This window comes from Ptychodera flava, chromosome 10, assembly GCF_041260155.1.
Source record: "Ptychodera flava strain L36383 chromosome 10, AS_Pfla_20210202, whole genome shotgun sequence".
NCBI lineage: Eukaryota > Metazoa > Hemichordata > Enteropneusta > Ptychoderidae > Ptychodera > Ptychodera flava.
In genome coordinates this window covers 26,418,180-26,441,523 of record NC_091937.1, presented here as the reverse complement: position 1 = coordinate 26,441,523, position 23,344 = coordinate 26,418,180, and the positions used below count along the sequence as shown (strand labels likewise).

At 37.1% G+C, this 23,344-nt stretch overlaps 3 protein-coding genes across 5 annotated transcripts in view; 1 reads left to right on the top strand and 2 right to left on the bottom strand.

The window, feature by feature from the left end:
• Positions 1-15,893, top strand: part of LOC139142354 (exportin-4-like) — an 87,828-nt gene extending 71,935 nt beyond the window's left edge. The window contains exons 21-23 of the mRNA XM_070712270.1: positions 9,493-9,741; positions 11,222-11,314; positions 11,841-15,893. Of these exons, the coding sequence (XP_070568371.1) occupies positions 9,493-9,741; positions 11,222-11,314; positions 11,841-12,038 (540 nt within the window). The 3' untranslated portion in view covers positions 12,039-15,893. The remainder of the gene's footprint in view (positions 1-9,492; positions 9,742-11,221; positions 11,315-11,840) is intronic.
• The window catches only part of LOC139142359 (complement C1q and tumor necrosis factor-related protein 9B-like), a 98,193-nt gene that overhangs the window by 10,945 nt on the left and 63,904 nt on the right, over positions 1-23,344 (bottom strand). The gene's annotated exons all lie outside the window — the stretch shown is intronic.
• Positions 21,991-23,344, bottom strand: part of LOC139142353 (uncharacterized) — a 40,578-nt gene continuing 39,224 nt past the window's right edge. For both annotated transcript variants that reach the window (XM_070712268.1, XM_070712269.1), the window contains one exon: positions 21,991-23,338. Coding sequence is in view for 1 of the 2 variants with exons in the window: in XM_070712269.1 (XP_070568370.1) it covers positions 23,257-23,338 (82 nt within the window). In the remaining variant the exon portion in view is untranslated. The remainder of the gene's footprint in view (positions 23,339-23,344) is intronic.

Here is a 23,344-nt window from a genome sequence, read left to right as displayed (position 1 = left end):
TTGTATTAGGCAGGTAGTTATCCCCAAATCTATGAGGAATTATGTGTTGAAGAGGGCCCACGATTGTGTCCTGGGTGGACATCTTGGTTACACTAAAACACTGGGAGTTTTGAGACAAAGGTACTTTTGGGAGCGAATGCCTCGAGATGTTAATATGTATGTTAAAACGTGCGCCCATTGTCATACTAGGAAACGTGCTGTGCCCCGTCCCGTGCTAAATTACTGCCGATTCCAGTTTCTGGACCATGGGATCGACTAGGAATGGATATCGTTGGACCATTACCCCGAACTTATGATGGTCATAAATACATTTTAGTGCTTACCGATTATTTTTCCAAATTTCCCTTAGCCTTCCCTCTGAGAAATGCCAGAGCAGAAACTGTGGCCAGAATATTGTTCGATGAAGTAATTGCTACATATGGAAGTCCTAGAGTTTTGTTGAGTGATCAGGGATCAAATTTCTTATCTCAGGTAGTAAAAGAAACATGTAAATATTTTAATATAGAGCGCAAAGTGTCCTCCCCGTATAGACCCCAGACAAGCGGATTAACGGAACGTTTTAACTGTGTGTTAGTTGACATGTTATCAATGTTTGTAGATAGCAAACAGAAAGATTGGGACCGATATATAACTTCTGTGTTATTTGCTTATCGAGTTAGTCCACAAGAAGCAACAGGGCTATCTCCCTTTTTCATGTTATACGGAAGGGAGGCTTATACCCTCCCTATGGATGTAGAATTTCAACCAGTTGAGGGTAGAACACGAAATATAGACACCCATTTGAAATTCTTGGCAAGTAAAAGAAACATAGCCAATCAGTTAGCAAGAGAGAATATTGAGAAATATCAGTGTGAAATGAAAGAGCGTTATGATCGCCGTATTAAGAAATCTCAAGAGTTTAAGATAGGAGATGCGGTGTATTTGTACAAGCCGTCAATTAAGCCAGGAGTAAATAAGAAATTTGTTCACAAGTGGACGGGCCCCTATATAATTGCGGAACAGGTATCTCCTGTTAATTATAAGTTACGACTTTTGAATAGCAATAAGAATTATCGTAAGGTGATCCACGTAAATAGGTTGAAGAAAGCTTATTTGCGTCCATCAGAGTTTAATTCGTCGACTTCTGATGAGTCTGAAGATGAATTACAAGTTCCGTTTCAATCGTCAGTAGCTGATGAGATCAGGAATTCTCCTGATGACGATGTTAGTTCAGCTTCCAGTCAGAGTGTGCATTCTTACAATGATGATGACAATGAACATTCAGTTCACGAATATTTAACAGTTGGTGGTGACAATGACAGTAATGCTCCACGATCAGTGGGCTCAGAAAGTGAACAGGCACCTTATTATGAAGTTGAGAAAGTTGTAAGGGGTCGATATAGAAACGGCAAATTACAATATTTAGTCAAGTGGAAGGACTATTCACACAAACATAATACGTGGGAAGATGAAAATAATTTGAATGATGCCGCACGAGAGTATTTACGAGAGCACCCTGTGAAAGTTACAGGCAAGGCATTGTTGTCTTTTTTACGAATTTGCTAATTGGTCACATATAAAGGTGAAACGAATGTGTGGTCACCGGTTAGTCTGAGATGAATGATTGGTGTGTATGCAAGGCCGGCCTAAGTATGTTAGAACTTTGTGAGTGGCGTGACTCGATTCGTTTGCCCCTGAATGTGATCAAATTAACGAAAATATGAATTTATAGTGTTGTATTTATCTTCTGAAAGTATCGAGATTTAGTCCTTCCACTTAAATAAACCAAAAGAAAGACGTAACTGAGACTATTTAAATTTAGTACGCCCCCTAATGGGAGCTACACGAGGTGAAAAGGACGGGAATAGTTTAAGCCGTCATTCTCTGAAATTTGAATTGAAAAATCGGCGATAAAACCCACTCTGCCTCCTATAATGGTGAATTTTGTGTGACTGAAGTTGTACAAGATATGAAATAGAAATGCAAGTTTCGAAAAAGAGAGATATTAATGATGGTTCTGTAATACGTAGTGATACAAAGAAAAAAGATGAAACAAAGGAAAGATTTACTTTTCAGAATGAAGGGATATAACCCTTCCACTTTGGGTTTGTAAGAAATTATGAAAATATTCTGTGTAAATTGTAGTTAGAAAGGGCCCTTATTACTCATTATTCATGTATATTTATGACAAAGTATATTAACTGTTGTGTAGAATTATTTAACACACTTTCTTGAGTTATGTAATTTTTCTTCTATTCTTTATTTTATTAGTGGTTGTATGCTTTTCATTTTACCATTTATTTCTTATTGAAAATTCATGCGGGACGCATTCATAGAAAGAAGGGGAATGTTACAGAGTTCATTGACTCTGACGTCAATTCTGCATAAAGGTTAATTATCAGGTTCAGACAGGTTCAGACTTATTAATTAAGTGCGATGATTATACCTTAGGTGAGAAATCTAACAAGTACATACTGTTCTCGTGTTTATGGTCTTGGCGATTGATACACGTAGGTACCTTGGCACCAAATACGTCAGGGAAAGATTGCATTTTATTTGTATGTAGATAAGGATTGTATGCATTGAATTGTATATACACGGTGTCTTTACGAACACCAGCTCAGACGAAGGGACAACATCTTGAGAGAAGGAACTATCTGGCAATATGTAGCATCCATTTATAAGAAATAAACGGTGTTATCTTTGAAGACTTGGAGTCTCTACGCTGTTTCTGTATCCCGATATCCTCTCGCATTGCGATTCCCCGAGGACGATAATTGTCGATGGCAACAGCACCATCATTGTCGCAGAATTGTTTTGACTAGTTTTATATGGGCGATCTGCGTACGGTCGCACATCAAACCGACAAATGTTCGCTTAGATAAAAATATGATGTACGAAAAGCTTTTTTATTCAACTAACTGAGTCATCGCCTTTGTTATCGCCTAAACATCCCCGGTTTTTTTTCGGAGAGACTGCAACATGGATATCCTCTAATGCATAGAGTACGGCTGTTCATCCAATATATTTATTCACTGTTTCGAAAAACATCTCGTCAGATATGTGCTTTGGCGATCGGACCAAGTTTTTGTACGTTGGTCAGAAATAAATGACAATATAGGTTTGGATATTACATCTGTAGAATTAGGACAGAGTATTGAAGATGAAATTACTTTCATCGATCAACAAAGAAGAGAAAGAATGAGTCAGTGAATATCGAATCATAGACGGGAGAATCGAGACAGGCCACTGTCTATAGTTTAATCAATTGTGAACAAAAGTATTTCGATTAATTGACTAACGCAACCAGAAAGGAAATTTTATTCAACTTTGAAAAAGTCACCGCCTTTCCTTGACATCGGATTCCATGGCAATGGAGCAACACACGATGTCGTTTAGGTCCTCAAAAATCTTTTAAAACGGCAAGACGATAATAATAATACTTTTCACGACAGCAAAATCTAAAAGAACTTGAATCTGAACTTTAAATGACAGTTCTGTGGAAGAAACGATTGGAAATGGCGGCGTTTCTTGGTACAGCGTCTACGCAAGAACGCGCTATGGCTTGAGTGACATACTAGCGGGAACAGGCGCTCGAACTGGGTAGTCTGCTAAATAGATCGCTTTTCGGCTCGATCTATCGATCCCGTAGTCGACATGCCCACACTGCAACCTAAATGAGTGTTTAGGTTGCAGTCGTGGGCATATCGACTACGGGATCGATAGATCGAGCCGAAAATTGATCTATTTAACAGACCACCAAGCTACAGAGCGCCTGTGCTTGCGGGTCTAAACTGCGGTCGCTCCTAATTACAATGCTGTGCCGTATCTAACATGTTTACATCGCAAACGTTTACCGATTCACACCTGTATCGCGTCCTTTTTTGATTGACATCTTACAGACCTTTGTTATCCAGCAATCCCGCACCCCACTCGTCTTTGATGGAAAGTAACTCAAATAATCACCGCAATTCCGACACGTCTGAGACAATTGCGAATCAAGAAAACGATCAAAACTTGTGAAACGCAGTCACTACCCCACGTAATGCCTTCATGTTTGTGTTTTGCCGAACACTCAGTCCCCGGCAAAACTGATCTTTGGATGCGCCAAAAGGTGTTAACTTGCATCATGGAGGTAGCATCATGCATGGGTGTCTATTTTTTACATCCATGCATCATGCTACCTCCATGCTTGCATGTGTGTTTAGGAAAGTATGTATATTATAAAATCAAAATGAATAGATGAGTATTTTCTATAAAAGCTCGGTTACATTTTAGCTTCGATCAAATCCCACCCGTCCGTTCGTTCAGACTGTTGTGAAACATTCCGATATTCGTCATGTCTTTTGAGCTGAACAAGGGTGAACTTTTGAGCTGGCAGGTTCTCCACCGTGTGCCGATGCCACGCGAACGACGGACCGTCCACATTACGTCAGGAAGTCAGTCAGTCACATGACAGTCGCAAGAACAGTCGCACTTGCTGTTTGTACGTTAAATGAGAGTCTCAGACACGGTCTCAAATTCACTCGCAAATATACATCCCCGAGCGAAATGCGAGTCTCAATTACAGTCGCAAACGTGATCGCACTTTGACTCTTCTATGAACTGAGTCTCAGAATCACTCGTATTTCTTATTCATTTGGGGTCGTACATACCTCAGGTGAGGTACTACTGAGATCACTGAGACCAGGCAGCTGGCTATTTCACTGGTCCAACAGACAAGTGAATACTAATGTACAGTTTTGATTAAGAATGTTTGCAGGATAGACTGCAGGACTAGCAAATGACTGCATTACTGACAAACAAGATTACAGCAACACTGAACTTTTGTTTTGACACTGGTTGATAGACTGGCAAAAAACATATGGCTACCCAAACGGAAAAGACTTGCTCATGCACCCATGTTGTAGGTCTGCAGCTGAGAATACACTGATTATAGAGTGCACAGCTTCAAATCTAAAGATTTTTTGAAGGAATGTAAATACTGTGATTGTATTCACAATGCCCTTGAACCACAAATGCCTTCATTTATGCTACAATTGGCTATTATGTACACTTGCTTGATCAAAATGTATAAAAACTGAAGATGAAAGTCAGAGGTACATGTAACTTACCATTGAATGAACTGAGAGACTGTGGTGTTCTTGTATGTGTTGTCTGACAAATCACAACCTGACACAACCACAGCTGCCCTGATCCACAACACTTTCACAGAAGTCTGAGTGCAGATCATGAGAGTCTGTCTGTATTTATAGCAAACATACCTGATAGTGTGACTGTGTCTGCCTGTATTCGGAAATTCATTGCTTTGTTTACTCAGATTCTAGCTGTCATGAATTAAAACAGCCTGGTTCTCATGGATTCATTTCTATTTTCTGTCTCATCATGGTGTTGTTTACTGCTTTTCACAAATTAGTTCATCATGTTTTTGAGGAAAAAGTTAAAGTTTCTCACAGTGTCACATTTCAATTCAGACATGGTTTTCGTGCATCTCATTCTAACCCTCTAATCTATCTCTCTATTGAGACTCATTGCACTTCAGACATGCGTTTAGCTGTACTGTCAGCAATGTGAAACTTATCAAATAGGTGGTTGCATGTCTTTGTCCGTCGTCCGTCAACTTTTTACATTCAAAACTCCTTTTTAAAAACAGCTTGTCCCATTCCTTAATATATGGTGTACACAGGGATGACATAATGGAATATGCAAATTTGTATTTTTGAGGATGGTTTTGCTGTTTTGGGGCAAAATTCTTCATCTTTTTAACGGCTGGTCTGACAGCTTCAATATTTGGTATACATATCCCTAGGGATGACATTATTCAGATTTATTCAAATGTTGATAAAACACTCAAATTTGTATTTTTAAGAGAATTTTTGTCATTATGGTACAAAATCTAAAAATCCTCTTCAAAACTGCTGGTCAAACAGCATTGATATTTAAAATATAGGCCCCTGGGATGATCTACTTCAGATTTGTCCAAATTCTGAAGAAATATACAAATTTGTATTTTTAATGTAGTTTTTGTCATTGTTGGTCAATTGGTTTTTTTCTCCAAAAGCCCTAGTCTGACAGCTTTGATATATTTGTTAAACAGGTTCATAGGGATGATCAAAATACGATATCTTCAAATAATGATGAAATCTGCAATTTTGTATTTTGGGGGCAATTTTTAGCTCCCATAGCCATATGTATATATGGCAATGGAAGCTATTCTTATAGGCTAGGGAAATGTCTGTATGTATGTATGTCTGTATGTCTGTATGTCTGTGTGTCTGTATGTCTGTATGTCTGTATGTCTGTCCGTCAACATCAAAAACTCCAAAACCGCTGTACATTTCATCTTGATATTTGGTGTGTACATGGATGATGGGCTGTAGATGAGATTTTGTTCAAATGAAGTTGTCATTGCCAAAAATATGCAAATTAAGTGAAAAATGTAAAAACAGTCAAAATTGAAAAAAATCAATAACCACTGAGCAGATTACATGAAAAATTAGCATGTAAGTACTTTTGGCTGACATGAAATGATTGTGCACATCTTGGGTCAGTATCTTGGACTTGCTATTTTTCATGAATTTTTTTGTAATTTTCTCCCATTTTGGTCAAAAAATCTCCTGCTCTGAAACCACAAGTCCGATTGATTTGAAACTTGGTATGGAAGTGCATAGGAGTGACCTTTCCCAAATTTGGGCAAATCGAGGTGAAATTTGCATATTTTTAGTTTACACGTCCATAGACTCCCATGTATAAGGCAGATCTCCATAGACTCCCATGTATAAGGCCACGAAAAATAAAAATTTAGTTTCTCATCGTATTCATATTGCAAAAAGGATGCAGTGACACAATTTTAGTCCCCACGGATGAAGTCCAGTGAGCTTATAGATTGGGTCATGTCCGTCTGTTCGTCCATCCGTGAGTCCATCCGTTCACGCAGATATCTCGGATATTTTGACAAAATGTCATGTGACCTTGATGACCTTTGATCTCAAATATACATATTTGTCCATAACTCAGTAACCACAAGTGCTACCACCCTTCATATATGGTATGATGGGACACCTTATGACGCCACATATTGTACATCATTAATTATGCACATATCTAATTTTGAGCGAGCCAATAGAGCTAGAGGTCTGATTTTTGGTATACTAGTATAGGGATAACTTAGCAAAACAATTTTTTTGACAAAATGTCACGTGACCTCGGTGACCTTTGACCTCAAATATACATATTTTTCCATAACTCAGTAACCACAAGTGCTACACCCTTCATGTTTGGTATGATTGGACACCTTATGACGCCACATACTGTACCTCAATAATTATGCGCATATATCATTCTGAACGAGCCAATAGAGCTGGATGTCTGATTTTTGGTATATAGGGATAACTTAGCAAAACAATTTTTTTGACAAAATGTCACGTACCTCGGTGACCTTGACCTCAAATATACATATTTTTCCATAACTCGGTAACCACAAGTGCTACACCCTTCATGTTTGGTATGATTGGACACCTTATGACGCCACATACTGTACCTCAATAATTATGCGCATATATCATTCTGAGCGAGCCAATAGAGCTGGATGTCTGATTTTTGGTATATAGGGATAACTATATGAGAGAAATTTTTTGACCAAATGTCATGTGACCTCGATGACCTTTTACCTAAAATATATGTTTATGTCAATAAATAAGTAACCACAAGTGCATATGTCCTTTGTATTTAAGTAACCACAAGTGCTATGTCCTTTGTATTTAGTAGGATGGGAGACCTTATGACAACACACGCTTACCTCATTAATTATGTACACATCTAATTCTGGGCAAGCAAATAGAGCTAGAGATCTGATTTTTTGGCATATAGGGATTAATTAGCAATATAATTTTTTTTCAAAATGTCATGTGACCTCGATGACCTTTGACCTTGATTATACATATATATGCATATTTCAGTAACCACAAGTTCTATACCCTCCAATTTTGATAGGATATTAGACCTTAAGATGTCACATCTTGTACCTCATTTATAATGCGCATATGTATTTCTTGGCTGGCCAATACTGCTAGAGGTCTGATCTTTTTTCCCGATTTAGAACCATAACTTAGACATGCCTCATGTGTTTCAAATTGGGAACAACGACATAGACCTATGTGCCCATAGATCTCAACATATACACTCCAGTGATACTTCTTAATGACCACATTTTCCTGCCCCATCAAGACTAATACTCCTATTACAAGTGGGGACTATGTCATTGTAAATGACTTGTTGAGTTAATGGTTGTATCACAGTATTCGATATATCTAATTCTGTATTTTTTCCATTTTATATTCTGAATAATTACATTAAACATATTTCACTGTACATTTCATTAAGTATTTTCACTTCATGCACTCTATCCCTTTCACACATGTTCAAATATCTGACCAGAGAACAAACACTAAATAGTCCAGGATGGGAGCTACAGTGTCATTGAGGCAATTTTTGCTACTTTTGGTCAATTGATTTTTTCTCGCAAAAACCACTTGTCTGATAGCTGTGATAGTTTGTAGACATGTTCCTTTGGATAATCTTGATGTGATATGTTAAAATTATGATGAAATCTGCCATTGGTCTGGAGTTTTCTTCTCAGAGCTCAATCTTTCACTGAAGGTGGTATGTGCCTCGAAAATGAAAGACTTAAACTTTTGCTCAAATCCTCAGTAAAACTTTCAACCATGCTCTTACCAAATCAAGACCAAAAACTGGGGGTCACCGGGCAAAGTTTGGCACCATGGAAACAAATTACCTAACATTTACTGATATTTAAAATTCAAAATAGCTTCAATTCCTGTGTTAACTCTGTGGGAAAAGTTAAATTTTTAGATTTTCAAAAAACCAAGACAGTGAAAATTTTTCTTACACTAAGAGCTTTAACCTGTTCATCCCCAATTCCCTGTAAACAGGTCCACACTCACAATTGATAACAATGGGTTTGGGCCAAACCACGGTGGTGAAAGGGTTAAAATGAGCTCCAACAAGTTGTAGACCAGAAAAGTATTGAAACAACTTGAGAGTCCAACTATCTGTCCCCAAGGCACATCCTACCTTAAGTGACACACGCTATCTTTAGTAGGTTATCAGGCAGAGTTTAAATAAAGCAAAATAACATGAAAACAAAATATTAGCATTAGCAACTTTGTCCCAATGACAGGCTACTGTACACAGCTGTTTTGTATCAGTAGATGGAACCAGCCTTAGCATGGCTGTAGAAATTTCAGCTGTGAAAATAATTGGAGTTTCTTTTCAGCCAGGAAAATACAAAATTGTATGTACTTGTACAAGTCATTGATTGAAATTATGAAGAAAACTTTATCTTTCCGAAGCTTTTTGAATTAACTGGTGTTCCAAGACACCATCAGCTTTGGTTGCAGCATATTTCATGTATTCTCTATGAATTACAAATGCTCCTGATGGATGTGAATGGAGTTATCCATGGACTTATCTTTCTCTTTTCTGTCTCCATAGTTTCCGTCGCTGTGCACCCATTACTACAGGGTGGCTTCTTTTATCTGTGAGGTGTACCCGGAAAAAGTCTGCCAGTTGCCGGATGACCTTTTCAAGAGTCTGCTGGCATCAGTTGAACTTGGCCTGACCAGTTTCGGAGTTGAAATTGCCAAGCTGTGTTTTGACTGTCTCGCGGCACTTGGAGGCCACTGCGTTAAAAAACAACAGGCGGACACGCCACTGTATGCCGGCATGCAGCATTTTCTCAGGGTAAGCACTTTTTGGTTTTGTATGATCTTAAGGTAGAACGCACCTCGGGGACAGACATTCGGACTCTCAAACTTTTACAATTCTCTTCTGATATACAACATGTGGGGGTTCATTTTAAAGCTCTTGGTGAAAGAAAACTTTTCACTGGCTTAGTTTTTCGAAATTCGAAAATTTTATTTTCTCCATAGAGTTAACACAGGGATGGCGGCCATTTTGAATTTCTAATATGGGTAAATCTGGCAGATCGTCCATGTAGCCGACACGAACACGAAGTGTGTGTTACCGGCTACCAAAAACTATGAAAAATAGTAAAGAATGAGCTACAAAATCACTATCAGTTTTAAGTTGCAGGTAGAATAAGTCTGTGCCTTTGTAAAAAATACTAAAAAATAGTAGAAAGTGAAGAACCAGCTGAAAGTTAGTTGAGGAGACCTTGACCGCATATCATTTGCATCTCATTGTCGGCTACATGAACTGTGTGCCTAAATCTTGGGTAATTTGTTTCTCTAGTACCAAAATTTGCACGGTGTCCCCCTAGTACCAAAATTTTTATTCTTGATTTTTAAAGAGAATGATTGAAAGATTCATTAAGGAAAGTTAGAGCAAAAGTTTAAGTCTTTCACTTTCGAGGTGCATACTACCTTAATAACCCTACTGTCTCAATGGATTTTGCTCAAGTCGATTATGTTCGATTGTGAGTTTGGACCTGTCTACAGTAAAATGGGAGTGAACAGGTCGGTGTCAGCTGTACTGAAGAACACTGTACCCACTCTAAGCTGCAGTACAATTTAACATTATCTTAGGGGGTATCTTTGTAGTTATTCATCATTGGAGGCACCCTTAGACAAGTGCTAGTTTCTACCAATGGGAGGGTGTGGCTGATTGCATTACAAGTGTGCAGTGAAGTGACCATAAGCATGATAATATAGACAAGGTGGTGATGTGTGAGGATCTTACATTGAGCAATAAAGACATTAATTGTTTTTGCAAATCAGTCATTTTGGATATCGATGTAAAGCATATTACATAGATACACCAAGGTTACCTGCAACTAAATACACTGCTTGCAGTATTGAACTACACCTGAGCTGCAGAGATATTAAAAAGAAAATTTTCATGTGAAAGGACATTTGTAGAAGACTATATATATATATATACAACTGTTAATGTGTTTGGCATGGTAAAGTTCCCTTAACCCTTTCACCCCCAGTTCCCTGTATACCTGTCCAACTTTACCATAGAAAACAATGGATTTGGGACAAACCATGGTGGTGAAAGGGTTAAACCCTGGCTTGGAAAGGCCCGGGAACAGAATTAAGGTGTGAAGAGAATTACGAGGTGTCTGTGTCTTTTGTTGTCCTTTGAAATTGCAATCATTATAATATGTTGCTAGATTTTGGGATTAAGTTGGAAAAGGGGGGTTTTAATCAGAAGAAGCACCCTGACATTTTCTCAATTTGCTATCTGTCTTTATTTTCAGGTTATTTTTAACATGCTTCTGTATGAAAATTTTGACATGGACCTGACCTCATCTGCATCTGAAGCTTTCTATGCACTGATGTGTTCTCACCAGGTCAGTCTACTCGTTTGTTTGTTTGGTTTTTGTTGATCTTTAAATGTCAGAAGTATGGCAAGATCTGTACAAAATTATCAGTCCAAAACTTCCACTTTGTCAACTAGCCAAGCAGAGATTTGGAACTTAGCGGTTGTTGTTGTTTACCACATCCTGTTGTTTGCAAAATTTTTCTGGTTTTGAAAATTATTAACAAAAATCTTGCGACTAATTGTACTAGGTGTGATTGTATATGAGCTCATAAAACCAACAGAAGTTTGAAGTGTCAATTGATAAGGACAGTGGTTTTGTAGAAGGAAGAAGAGACCACCTAGCAATATTGTAAAGAACTAGAGACCACCTAGCATTATTGTAAAAGCAAAAACTGACCACTGAGCAATATTATCAAAGGAAGAAGAGGCCACCTAATATTATTGTAAAAGGAAAGTCACTACCTAGCACAGGATTTATCACCTTCTATTCTATATAGCACTTTTCAATGCATGTAGATTTTATTATCAATTTCTACTTTGATTTTACTTTACAGGGTTTGTATAATGAATTAGTGCACAGTCTCCTGAGGAGCCAGACAGATCCTGCGTATTACCAACGTCTTGCAGACGCTTTCAATCAGCTGACCCCACCGAACGAAGCCCTCGTTTTCGACAGACCCAACAAGATCGCCTTCTTGAGGAAGTTAGAGACCTTCTTAATCAATGTTAGAGGATTCCTGTGCGTGAAGTGAACATGCCCCCCATCTATTCTCTGCCAGATTTATGTGAATGGAGGCTGTCAGAAATTACTGTCTGTGGTAGCTGACTAGACCTCACCGAAGTTGGGATGAAAAACTTTTGATACATATGGATTCAGTCTATGTGCAGCCCACATGCATGCTCCTCATATTGTCTTGGATGCGGGACAGACCCCCCTAGATGAAAATTGCTTCATGAGTAAAATCTTTGACAGCCTTATTTTATGCTTGTAAACTGCATTGCCAGTCTCCTGAAGCATTGTGGCTGGACTTTCCAATAGCTCCCTGCAAAATTGGACTCCGGAGTTACTGGTTCAGACTTGAACCAGCAGTCATGCTTTCAAAAAATTATTGGGTTAGTGGATGGCGCATACGTTGTGAGAAAATGGTAATTCAGAGAGCGACTGCGTATATTTTGAAAAAAAAACCATGAAATGATGACATGTAACTCCAAGAAAAAATCAGTAACATAAATTGTTCAATGTAACATTATAGAACGAAGTTATTCTGGATTGTGGAGTTGAGAAAAAGTGGAACATTTCCTGGCGTATTGCGAGGTGGATTTGAACAACCAAAAGTCTACTGTGCCAGTGGGCATTTGTACTCAAATAGAGAAATTATGTAATGCCTTAATTACCCTCTTATCTGGTGCTTTTCCATAAGCCTCTGTATGCTGTCAGGTATCAACATGCTAACCTAATACGGAGGTCTGAGTTGAGGATAGAATGTCAATGTCAATGTTTTTAGAAAACTTCTGAATGTGGCAAGATTGACTACTACTGGGTGGAAGCTAAGCTGTTGTGTAATTCACTGCTATCTTAGGGGGCATGTGAGTATTCATTCACCATCAACCTGTCACCCCCCGATTCCCTGTAAGCAGGTCGGCAATCACCTTTGATAACAATGGGTTCGGACCAAACCATGCTGTTGAAAGGGTTAAAAGGTACCCTCAGACATGCACTGATTTCCACCGTAATGAGTATGTTCCGTGAGCCTGGACGTGTATACAAACAAGGCTCTCCTTTATTTCAGTCATTTTCATCGCTTGAAGTCCATTCTGTAAATATAAACTCAGCCTTGCTTCTGTACATGGTGAATTTAAATGTACTTTTAATATTTGTAAGGTCGTATTGTGTGTGCATGAGAGAGAGAGCAGAAAAAATATAACGACAGATTTTACCCCAAAAATGCAAACGACTGTATTTGTTACATTTCTGCTCTTTAAAGATAGCATTGTGTAAAAAATATCAAATTGTCCTCCTTTTATTTTCAGTACTTTCATAGAATAATCCTTTACTTTTGAAAAAAATTTTAAGTTATTGTATGTTGAAAAAATTTGTAAATTTAATATCGAAGATTATTTCTAGAGTGTCCTTGATTTGCTAATGGAAGACAGAGAATTCAGAGTGAATTTTTTTAAGCAGAAGCTAAACCCTTAATCTTTCAGCTCATGCACCCCCTTCTTCTGTGAATAAATCCCTCCATCACATTGAAAACAATGGGCGTCAACCAAAATTCTACAGTTGAGGGGTAAACCTTGGTGTTGAGGTGTGTTGTACCTTGAATCAGATCATGTCCAGGTTCTGGGATATCAAGATACTGCGTCGTCCCTCGTGAAAATAATGTTTGTTTAGGGTTACACCTGCCCCTAGCTGCACGTTGTTTCAACGTCTATTGGCAAATTCTCTCTTGACCTGAAATATAAATCACTTGAGAGAGTCTGCCATTTTGGTGCTGCTATGTTTGATTCTGGTTGAAGCTCAAAAAAATGAGACAAAAATGATGCAATGAAAAAAAGTGTCTGTCACAAAAATTGGTAGCAAATAATTGATAATACTTTTCTGTACAGTTTGATTAGCTGATTGTGTCTTACTGCTGTTGACTGGGTCATCATTTTAGTGTGACTGAAATTTGTACAATCCAATATTTTGTGTATTAGTTTTAATTTACCATCCACCCCTAAAGCCTAGCATACTTAGTATTTGGTCAGATAAGCAATAGCACAGATGAGGTGTTGAACTCCCCCCCCCCCAAATACTAGTATTTTGTCAGAGAGCACAAGTGGAGTTGAGGTATTGAACATTCTCACCAAACAGAGCCAAAATAGATGATCTGTGCAGCCCTGACGTTTTGTTGTGTGACGTCATGCGGCAGAAGTGAGGTCATCCCCCATTGCCTTATTGGACCCTTCCGCATTTCGACCAAGGGCACCAAGGGTTGTAGAAGGCTTATTATCATATGTATACTTTATGAAGCATTACAGAGTGACTGAAATAGTCTCTTATGTATTTTAGGGATGTGAAGCTGACAATCCAGTTTCCTTTGGTGTTTGGAAAGAATATCAAGCTGCACATCCCTTGCGAATTGATATGTGAAGTCATTTGTTTTACATCCAGCGTCTGTCACTTCATGTACACTTTCTGCTGTGTTAATTTTGCCATCAATAGCAATTTGGAAGGTGTTTCACCGCTCTGATATTCAGTGCAACAAGTTGCCCAACATAAAAATCATCATTTTTAGTACTTAAAACATTGTAATCTTAAGTGTTGCCATGTCAAGTTTAAATCTGTTCACCCCCCACCCTCCCTCCCCCAATTCCCATATGAACAGGTCCAAGTTGGCCATTGATAACAGTGGGCTTGGACCATACCATAGTGGTGAAAGGTTAATGTGCAGATGACATCTGCTGCACTATGCATGTTGTTTTACATGGAAATACGAAAAGTGGAGAGTTCTAATATTTGTCCCCAAGGCCTATTAAAGCAGAAACGTTTATCGTCATTCACAAAGGAAACCTCAGTAGAGTCCTTACAACAAACAATATCACCAAACCATTGCCTTTGCTTTTCATTTCAAAAGAGAAAGGGCACAACCTCAGCAAAGCTATTAATAAACCCTAAAAATAGAAACACCAAATTTTTGGCAAAAATTTTGGTCGTGCAATGTGAAATTGCCTTTATGGCTGTAGAATTATCAAACTCTGCACACCGTAAGATGTATGAAGTAAACTTTGCTTGTTCTCAGTGTGGCTGTTTCTGTCAAAGATGTTAAAGATATATTTGTCAGTTCTTCAAGTATTCTATTCATACTTCATGTATATTGGATCAATGTACATTTGGTTTATTGTTTACGCTGTCGGCATTTACAATCACTTAGTAAGTTATATTTTTCAGAACAAAGCGTTTTATTCCTGTTGAGTCTTATGTGGGCTAAATTTTTGCAAGAGAGTGCTACAATATTAAATACTGTTCATAAGTTTTGGAAAAGTGATTGTTCAGGGTGTGTACTGTTCGATCGTTCTGATCGTGGGACCGTGTTCAGATTAAGCTCTCCAACAGAGAAGTTTTGCATGTGTATTGCCGTATGAGCTCAATTTTCTCAGGAAGTGCTCCTCGGTATAACAAACTACATTTGCAATAACGCAGTGGCTACAACACGTCATGAACAACCAGAGTTGATATGTTGCCTGGATTGGTTCGTTCCTAAGAAGACCTGCCAGGAGCATTCGAGATGAGTCCAATGTCTGAAAAAATTGAGCTCTTATGGAAACTATCAAACACATTGTACATCTTGTTCTTGTTGTGTTACTATAGTTCTTACCATTTGCCACACGAACACGCTTGGGGAAAGACACTCCAAAACACCAGTGAAAAACTGCCGCAAGAAATCTTGCTTGAAATTGTCAATGACCTAAAGAGCGCTGACCCTGATGATTACATATAGTATGGGCATTTGTAACTTTAGTGTCACAGTTAATAGAGAGTTGTTATCTTCAAAAGATGTAGCATGTAAGGCTTTGATCATGTTCTGGCAATTATGCAAATAAATTTCATGTTTTAACTTAAAGAAGGCGAAGCCAAGACTTCTTTGTTTTTTGTTGTGGCTATCAGCATGGCTGCATTGTGGACAAAAAGAATCTGGGAGACCATCTGAAGATGCAATATTCCAGAGATGGGAAATTGGAACACGGTGACAAAAATTAGGAAAATTTAGATTTTTTAGGAAATTCATAAGGTTTTGAAAAGCCATGAAGCAAAATCAGGTAAAACTTTTAGGTTTATTGTTTTTTACAAAAATTGAGTTTGAAGTGAGCGAGCAAGATAGAGACCGTAGATATATTTCAACATTATTCTGACTTATTTTTTACAAAAATTGGCCAGGGTTGGAGTGAGCGAGCAAGTTAGAGACAGAGAGTGTGAGAGAGACACACACAAACTTACATTGAATTAGAACTACCATATGACATAGAACCATATAGGCTATGCCTATGTTGCAAAAAAAAACGTATTTGGAAGGACGTTTTACATCGGTTTTATTGCTCACAACAAATGATATGCAAATTGGACCAATTGGACATTGAAATAATATGCATAATTCTCGCACAAAAAACCTCAATAATTACTATATTTTAAGGGCCAGTGGATGTAACTTTGTATAATTACATGTATGTCAATTGCAAGTTCTTGTTTAGCTCTCCAAAGCATGTTGAAAAAGATTGTTTAGCTTGCTGACACAGCGTCTTCTGGTGTTGTCTGCACTGTTGTTATTTACAGATGAATTCTAATTTGGACCAAAAACCACCTGTCAACAATAACAAAGCTGTCTACACATGTACAGGGCTGAGTTGACAAGCTGAATACTGTATCTCAACATGCTTTGAGAAATGGAGCAGGAAACTGTTGTTGACATATAAACAAAAATTGCGTCAAGGACACTGCGCTCACATTCGGTTTGAATCGGTCCATTCAAGACATATTTAAACCAGAAAAACAAGAATGACAAAAGTAAATAAGGTCTGCAACTTAGGTACTGGAGTTCAACTTTAGGAACATGCATATAAACTTCTATAGCAATGGGACAAGCAGATCCTACATAAGTGGGCAAATGTCAATAAAAAACTCAGCCAGAGAAGGCTTGACAAGAAGAAAAGGAGAGAGAGAGTGGAAAAATGCTACCTCATCAATCTTCTAGAATCCCCCCTGGATATCAAATGTTACACCCCTTGGTATTGACCATGTTACATAAAGAGCTACAATGGCCAGATGGCAGGAAATGTAAAATATGTCAACTATTTAGTAGTAGTATGCCTTGTGAGCAACACCAGCTTGTGAGAATCTACAGGTGTTTCTCTTGACAGAAAAATAAACATCGTTGGCACTTTAATATCAAGATTCCTTTATTTCCGAAAGGGCACAACAACTGCATTATTACGCATGCTCAACAAATGGCACAATACCACAATAATAATCAATAATTTGGTGATCCACCATGAAAAGTAAACCCTGACATTACACAAAATTCAACCTCACTAATAATGTCTTAGTTGAGAAACTGAATGTATCACCGGTGCCTTTCATTTTCAGCTTCACAGACAGAAAATATTAGAAATGAAAATAAAAGACTTCAAAACCAGTTCACATATTTATTTTCACTCAGAAGATGCTCAATAACATGATAGGTGATATGTTTTACATTCAAAAACTACAATAATGGGACATTGAAAACCATCATGCCTATTCTGTGTATTTTGATATTGAAAATTTTCCCATATATTGCTGAAAGCACAGGTTTCAATTTTAAGTTTCTTTTTCTTTAGCACAGACCATTAACATGAGGGAATAGAAACCGTTCCCTAACAGATCTGAAATTGTTATCTTTCAGTTTACAGGACAAAGCAAATAATTCTTGAAACAATTTGGCTTTCAGTGTTCACCACACTCATCCAAAATTTTAGTTTACCAAGAAATTCATTCAAAAACATCAGTATTTTGCAGTATAAAGGTGAAAAGATCTTACAACTCATCAAAACCAACTAAACTGAATCTTTATCCATGATTGTTCAGTACCAATTCTGTGTGTCAACCCTTTCCTAGTAAGTAATGAATATTTTGGTGATGAAATAACATTTGCTGAATCAAGAAGCAAATTTGTATATCATGGATAAATTAATAAAATTCTGAAAGAATGAATGATGTTGGAAGCATGACGAGTTTCAATACTGATCAAAATTAAAGGTCAACTCCGTGTGGAAACAGTTTTGCCATATCAGTGTGTGGTAAAGAAATGATACATACAGATCAGTGATTTTGTTAAGAGTTCCGTTGCAAATTTATTGATAGCATGTTTTCACACGTACCTGCAGCTCCGAATTGTGGAGCTAATCTATCAAAATCCATATAAAAGACCTGCAGCATAGACAAAATACCAGCTACCAATGAAAAAAAACGCACAAAACTAGGGCATTTCAAATTAAGAGCATTTTCACGTACAATTTCCAGGACAATGTCCTTTCTCCTCCCAAAAAGATAACACAACTGTAAAGTTTAATGACTGTAGTGATAACAGTGAAATTGAGATAGACTTGTAAAATGAAAAAATTGCCTGTACAATGGTCCCTCGTGACTACAGAACAAGTGACTTGGCAAACTTCGTTGTCAAAATGTCAAACTATCAACTGTGTAAGTTCAATATTCTACTGCACACACTTCAAGATGACCATACCATGAATGGCCTTGAGGTGCAGTTAAAGGTATACAGTCACCAGTAATCTAAATATGCCCATATATGGTCAAAGGGGCATTCCTTGGTATTCAAAATGCCCATGTGAGGGCGCTGTTTTAAAAAAAGCGGCCACCCGCTTAAACCTTCACCACCATGGTTTGTCCCAAATCCATTGTTTTCAATGGTAAAGTTGGACCTGTATACAGGGAACTGGGGGTGAAAGGGTTAAAATCTGTGATTGGTTAGATTTTCTCTTTCCATGGTAACTGTGGCAAAATTGGAACAGGTGACAGTATACCTTTAATGTCTACATGCAGCCTGGTCTCTGCACATGTTACTTGCTTACATTTGCATATATGTCTGTTTTGCATATATGTATTAATTTACTCCTGCGTAGGACGTTTGGTCAAACCAACAAAGTAGATTTGTAGAGTCAATCATGTGATGTAATTGTTGAAGGAAAATGATGCATTTAAAAGCTGAAGTGAACAACAAACCAGTGTGAAATTTTATTTTCACACTCTTTAAATTAAGGCACTGACAACAAATGCAAGTAAACCGAACCAGTGATTGTAACACTTTGATTGAAAATGTAAAATATGCTAAAAATCTGCATGCAACTATGTCAAGTTGCCATCTGACATTAAAAACGCTTGAGTTGTAAATGGAATGATCAAAAAAGTGAGCATGGAATTTTGAAATGATTGGCAATCTCTGTAAAAATTGGCCCCAAAGTTTTACTTAAAGGATCATGAAACAAACACCTAGAATAACTTATTTGTGACCAATTATTTTACATGTTATAAATAATAGGAAAAACTTACCAAGTATTAAGAATAGATTAGAAATGTAATTTTCAAACAATTTAATTATAATACAATCTCTTTATACATTTTTTCATTGTGATTAACTCACAACTAACACCATTCCAATTCCCTTCATGAACTAACAAAAGATTCATGTGGTAGTTGTGGCTGTTCAGCTCACAGCACAACAATTAACGATTTGTAAAACGATCTGTACTTTTGTTTCTGCAACAAACATTGTACAGTACAGTCAATACTTGGTGGACTCACAATGAGTGTTGGTTTTGTCATTTTCTAAACCATGAAAAAATCTCTTCTGAATAGCACTCGCACACACCGTGTACTGATTGTGGTGTATGTGTTACAGTACTTGTTGAACATGTGCTTGATTCGTTAGTGAGACTGTTCATTTGATGAAACATTGTATGTTAGCGTTACAGTGATGGAGAGTTTTTACATGATGACAAACAATCAGGTGGAAGTTACTAATAGTTGCTGCAATGTGAAGTAAAATTTCATGCTCATTTGCAGTAATTTCTGTTGTGTATTTTCTATTCATTCACTCTTCAAATGTATATAGTTAAATACTACCTCTAAAAAAATCTCACTTAACCCTTTGAGCGCCAAAGTCTATTTTTGTCCCCTTTATACAATAAACCGCAGTCAATTTTTCTCAGATTTTTGCCAAAATTTTGAGAAAAAACTGTAGTCAATGAAATGTGATGCCTATTTGGTCCAAAATTATCAAAAAATTACAGAAAAATTCATAAAATTTGGTAAAATTTTGCACTAAAATTTTAGTGGGAGAAAATTAAAGGCACTCAAAATGGTTAATTACCGTTTCTTTCAGCCAAGAATACTGCTGCCATAGGAATTGACATGAAGTATAACCTTTACACTAATAAATACTAGGCAAGTATTACCACTGTTGATATTTTTAAAAGTAAAACTGCTGTAGCTTTTGATAATTTTGAAAATAATTTTTGTTCAACAAAACTGAATACTTTTTTCATTCTTCTTCAAAAAGTACGGTGAAATGCCAAGTTTTGCTCCTGCCGACACACTAGAGCACAGAGTACAATAAATAATGTAATAGTTCAGAGGACAATTCTGGTCAAATCTATACTTAGGCAGTCAACAATACCATTGGACAGAACATACATACCAGCAGTATGATAGAATATTGGGCATTTCAACAAGACTTTAAGAGTAGAACAAATCCATTGTGCAGGCAAAATTACAAAAAATATATCTAAAATGTTAAAGCTACTGTAGCCTTAAGCGTTTTAAGTGTTGCTTGATGCTCATGAGTTAAAAATTCAAACTTGAAGCTGGGTGGAAGTACCCATGATATGTTTATAATAAATGTACAAATTATTGAAATGACCTAATGCTCACCAGAATGTCAGTTTGCCAGGCCGGCAATGCAATAATACACACTTTGAAAATACACAACAGAAATTACTGCAAATCGCCATGAAATTTTACTTCACATTGCAACAACTATCAAGCAACTTCCACCTGAGCCAAGATTGCTTGTCATCATGTAAAACTCTCAGTCACTGCAACGCTCACACACAAACGGCTTATCAAATGAACATTCTTACTAACAAATCAAGCACATGTTCAACAAGTACTGTAATACATTACACCACAATCAGTACACAGTGTATACGAGCACTGTTCAGAAGGGATGTTTTCATGGCGTTTAAGCCCTGCTTGAAGCTACTGATTGTAAACGTTCCAGCCATAAAATGGCAATTTGCAGTAATTTCTGCAATGTACTAAATGTATACTCCTAACTTCAGATTAATTTTTGACATCACGTCCATGCCATGCACACTGGTGAGTGACCTCTGCATTCAATAAACTTTGAGATGTACAGATACATATACTTCATCGTTATACAACATGTTTTCCCTGTGTCTGAGCTTCTGCACTGATTATCAAGCAAAAAAAGAATTGATTTAGATAACATTTCACAAAAAGACCCTAAAAATACATCATAAAGAAATGGAATACACAATGAATTCGTCAATCAAAATGGAAGAATGTAATATGTTTTTACAAAACTTACGTGTGAAAAATATATGAGTGTTCATTTTAAATACAAACACAATACAATGGTACACCTGAATGTCAAAAGTCAAAGGTCAAAGAAGCCCATGTACACATTCAAGCACTGACACCACAAAAGGCAGACAAGACATTCAAACAACCCAAAGATACCAGACACTGAAATACCAAAGATTTTGTTATCAAACAGAGTAAAAATCCTGCACATGTTTAGCAAGTTAGCATTTCAACAAGCAGTTCATGCAAAATTATCTTAAATACTTCAAACGAACAAGTACTGACAGAAAATACTGATTTTTTTTGGCTGAAGTACAGGTTATAGTGTACTGAAAGTTTCATAGCTCTGAAGAGAAAAGTGGAGGTAGCGCCCTCTATAGAAAGAATCTTTCAGTCTGTGGGTTCAACACCCTTATTGCACCATAACTGATACTTCTGATCATGTATAGGCAAATTTTGAAAATAAATAACTTTCATGTTAAAAATATACAGATGCAACTTTAGGATTACCAGCGATGGTGGGTGAAAACCTTCCTATATCACACTACACCTATACCTGTTTCAATTTCCCTGCTATTTTGGCCCATCTGTGTGTGTCTGCATATTAAATATATTTTATCGCTTTTCAAATATCAACATTTTTGCAAATACGGTGAAGGTTTTTTGCTATTTTTAAGTTTTTACAAGACCTAAATATTCAAATGTACCAATTGGTTGCAAAGCTATTGAAGTGAAACTGTTACCTTTGTATATTAAAAAAAATGCAGCAATGTACATGACATCTAACCTTTTAAATGTCAAAGTGAAAAAAAAGAGAATTGTAACAATTGTGCAGTCCTCAATGCTGTATGAGGATGTACCACATGATCTCTTTTTAATAGCATCCTATGATAGCCCTACCATTTCTTGGAAGCTCTCATGCAGCACAGAAAATTGTCTATTGTGCTGCCAACATCCGAGGTTCATGACAGTGTAAAGAAAGCTATGTATTATTCTACAGGATTTTCTCGAACTTTGTTGAAATTAAGTTAAAAAAGGAAACGAACAGACCAAAAAACAATTACAAAAAATAAAATATTAGAAAATTGCACTTACCACATCCCTCTTGATATTGCCCTTTCCACAGAAGACTATATTTACAAAAGCATTGTCACTAAAGTTCGACTATTTTTTAATTTCCTGTTATTTCTACCTAGAAATGATTTCATCATTGAAAGTTTTGTGAAAGTCACTTGAAAAAGGCAGTTTTCATCAGTGGATGAAACTCCAGTTGCATAATCTAACTGTTAACACTAATATTGATATTTATGATATATTTGCATATTATTCACACACGCACCTGTGTGAAGGCCAATTATACAAACAGTCATGGCCTTCACTGATTCTGTCCTTCAAAGGAGAACAAATGACTGCCTCGTTAAAGGCGCGATGAATAAAATTCTTTGTTTGCCATCTCAGTGCTGATAGGTTTTCCGAGAAAATTAAGAAAACAAACACAATGTTAACACTATTACAAATAAAAATATTATTTTTCCAAAAGAAACCAAATAAAAATTGAGTTTATGTTAATACACTTGTGATTTTTGTCTGTGTTTGTTTTTTCCCTGGCTGGCTGGTAGGTCTTTTCAAAAATCCAAGGATGGCAAACAAAGAATTTTCTTAAAATGGCCTAACCCATGTCCTCCAAAATGTCAAGGTTGCTCAAGTGTCACATATATGCATGCATTCGTTAAATGCAAACCAGCTTTCTATTCCAGACGGTCCCCTGTACTTCTGAAGTTTTCATGGGCTTGCATCTCGGTGTAATTCTCAACTACCAATCAGCTGGTCTGCTACAATGCGTCATCACCATTTAATAGGAGTTCACCATCTACGTTAACTTGGTTATTGCTTCTATCTCTAGATATACAAAAGCTAGTA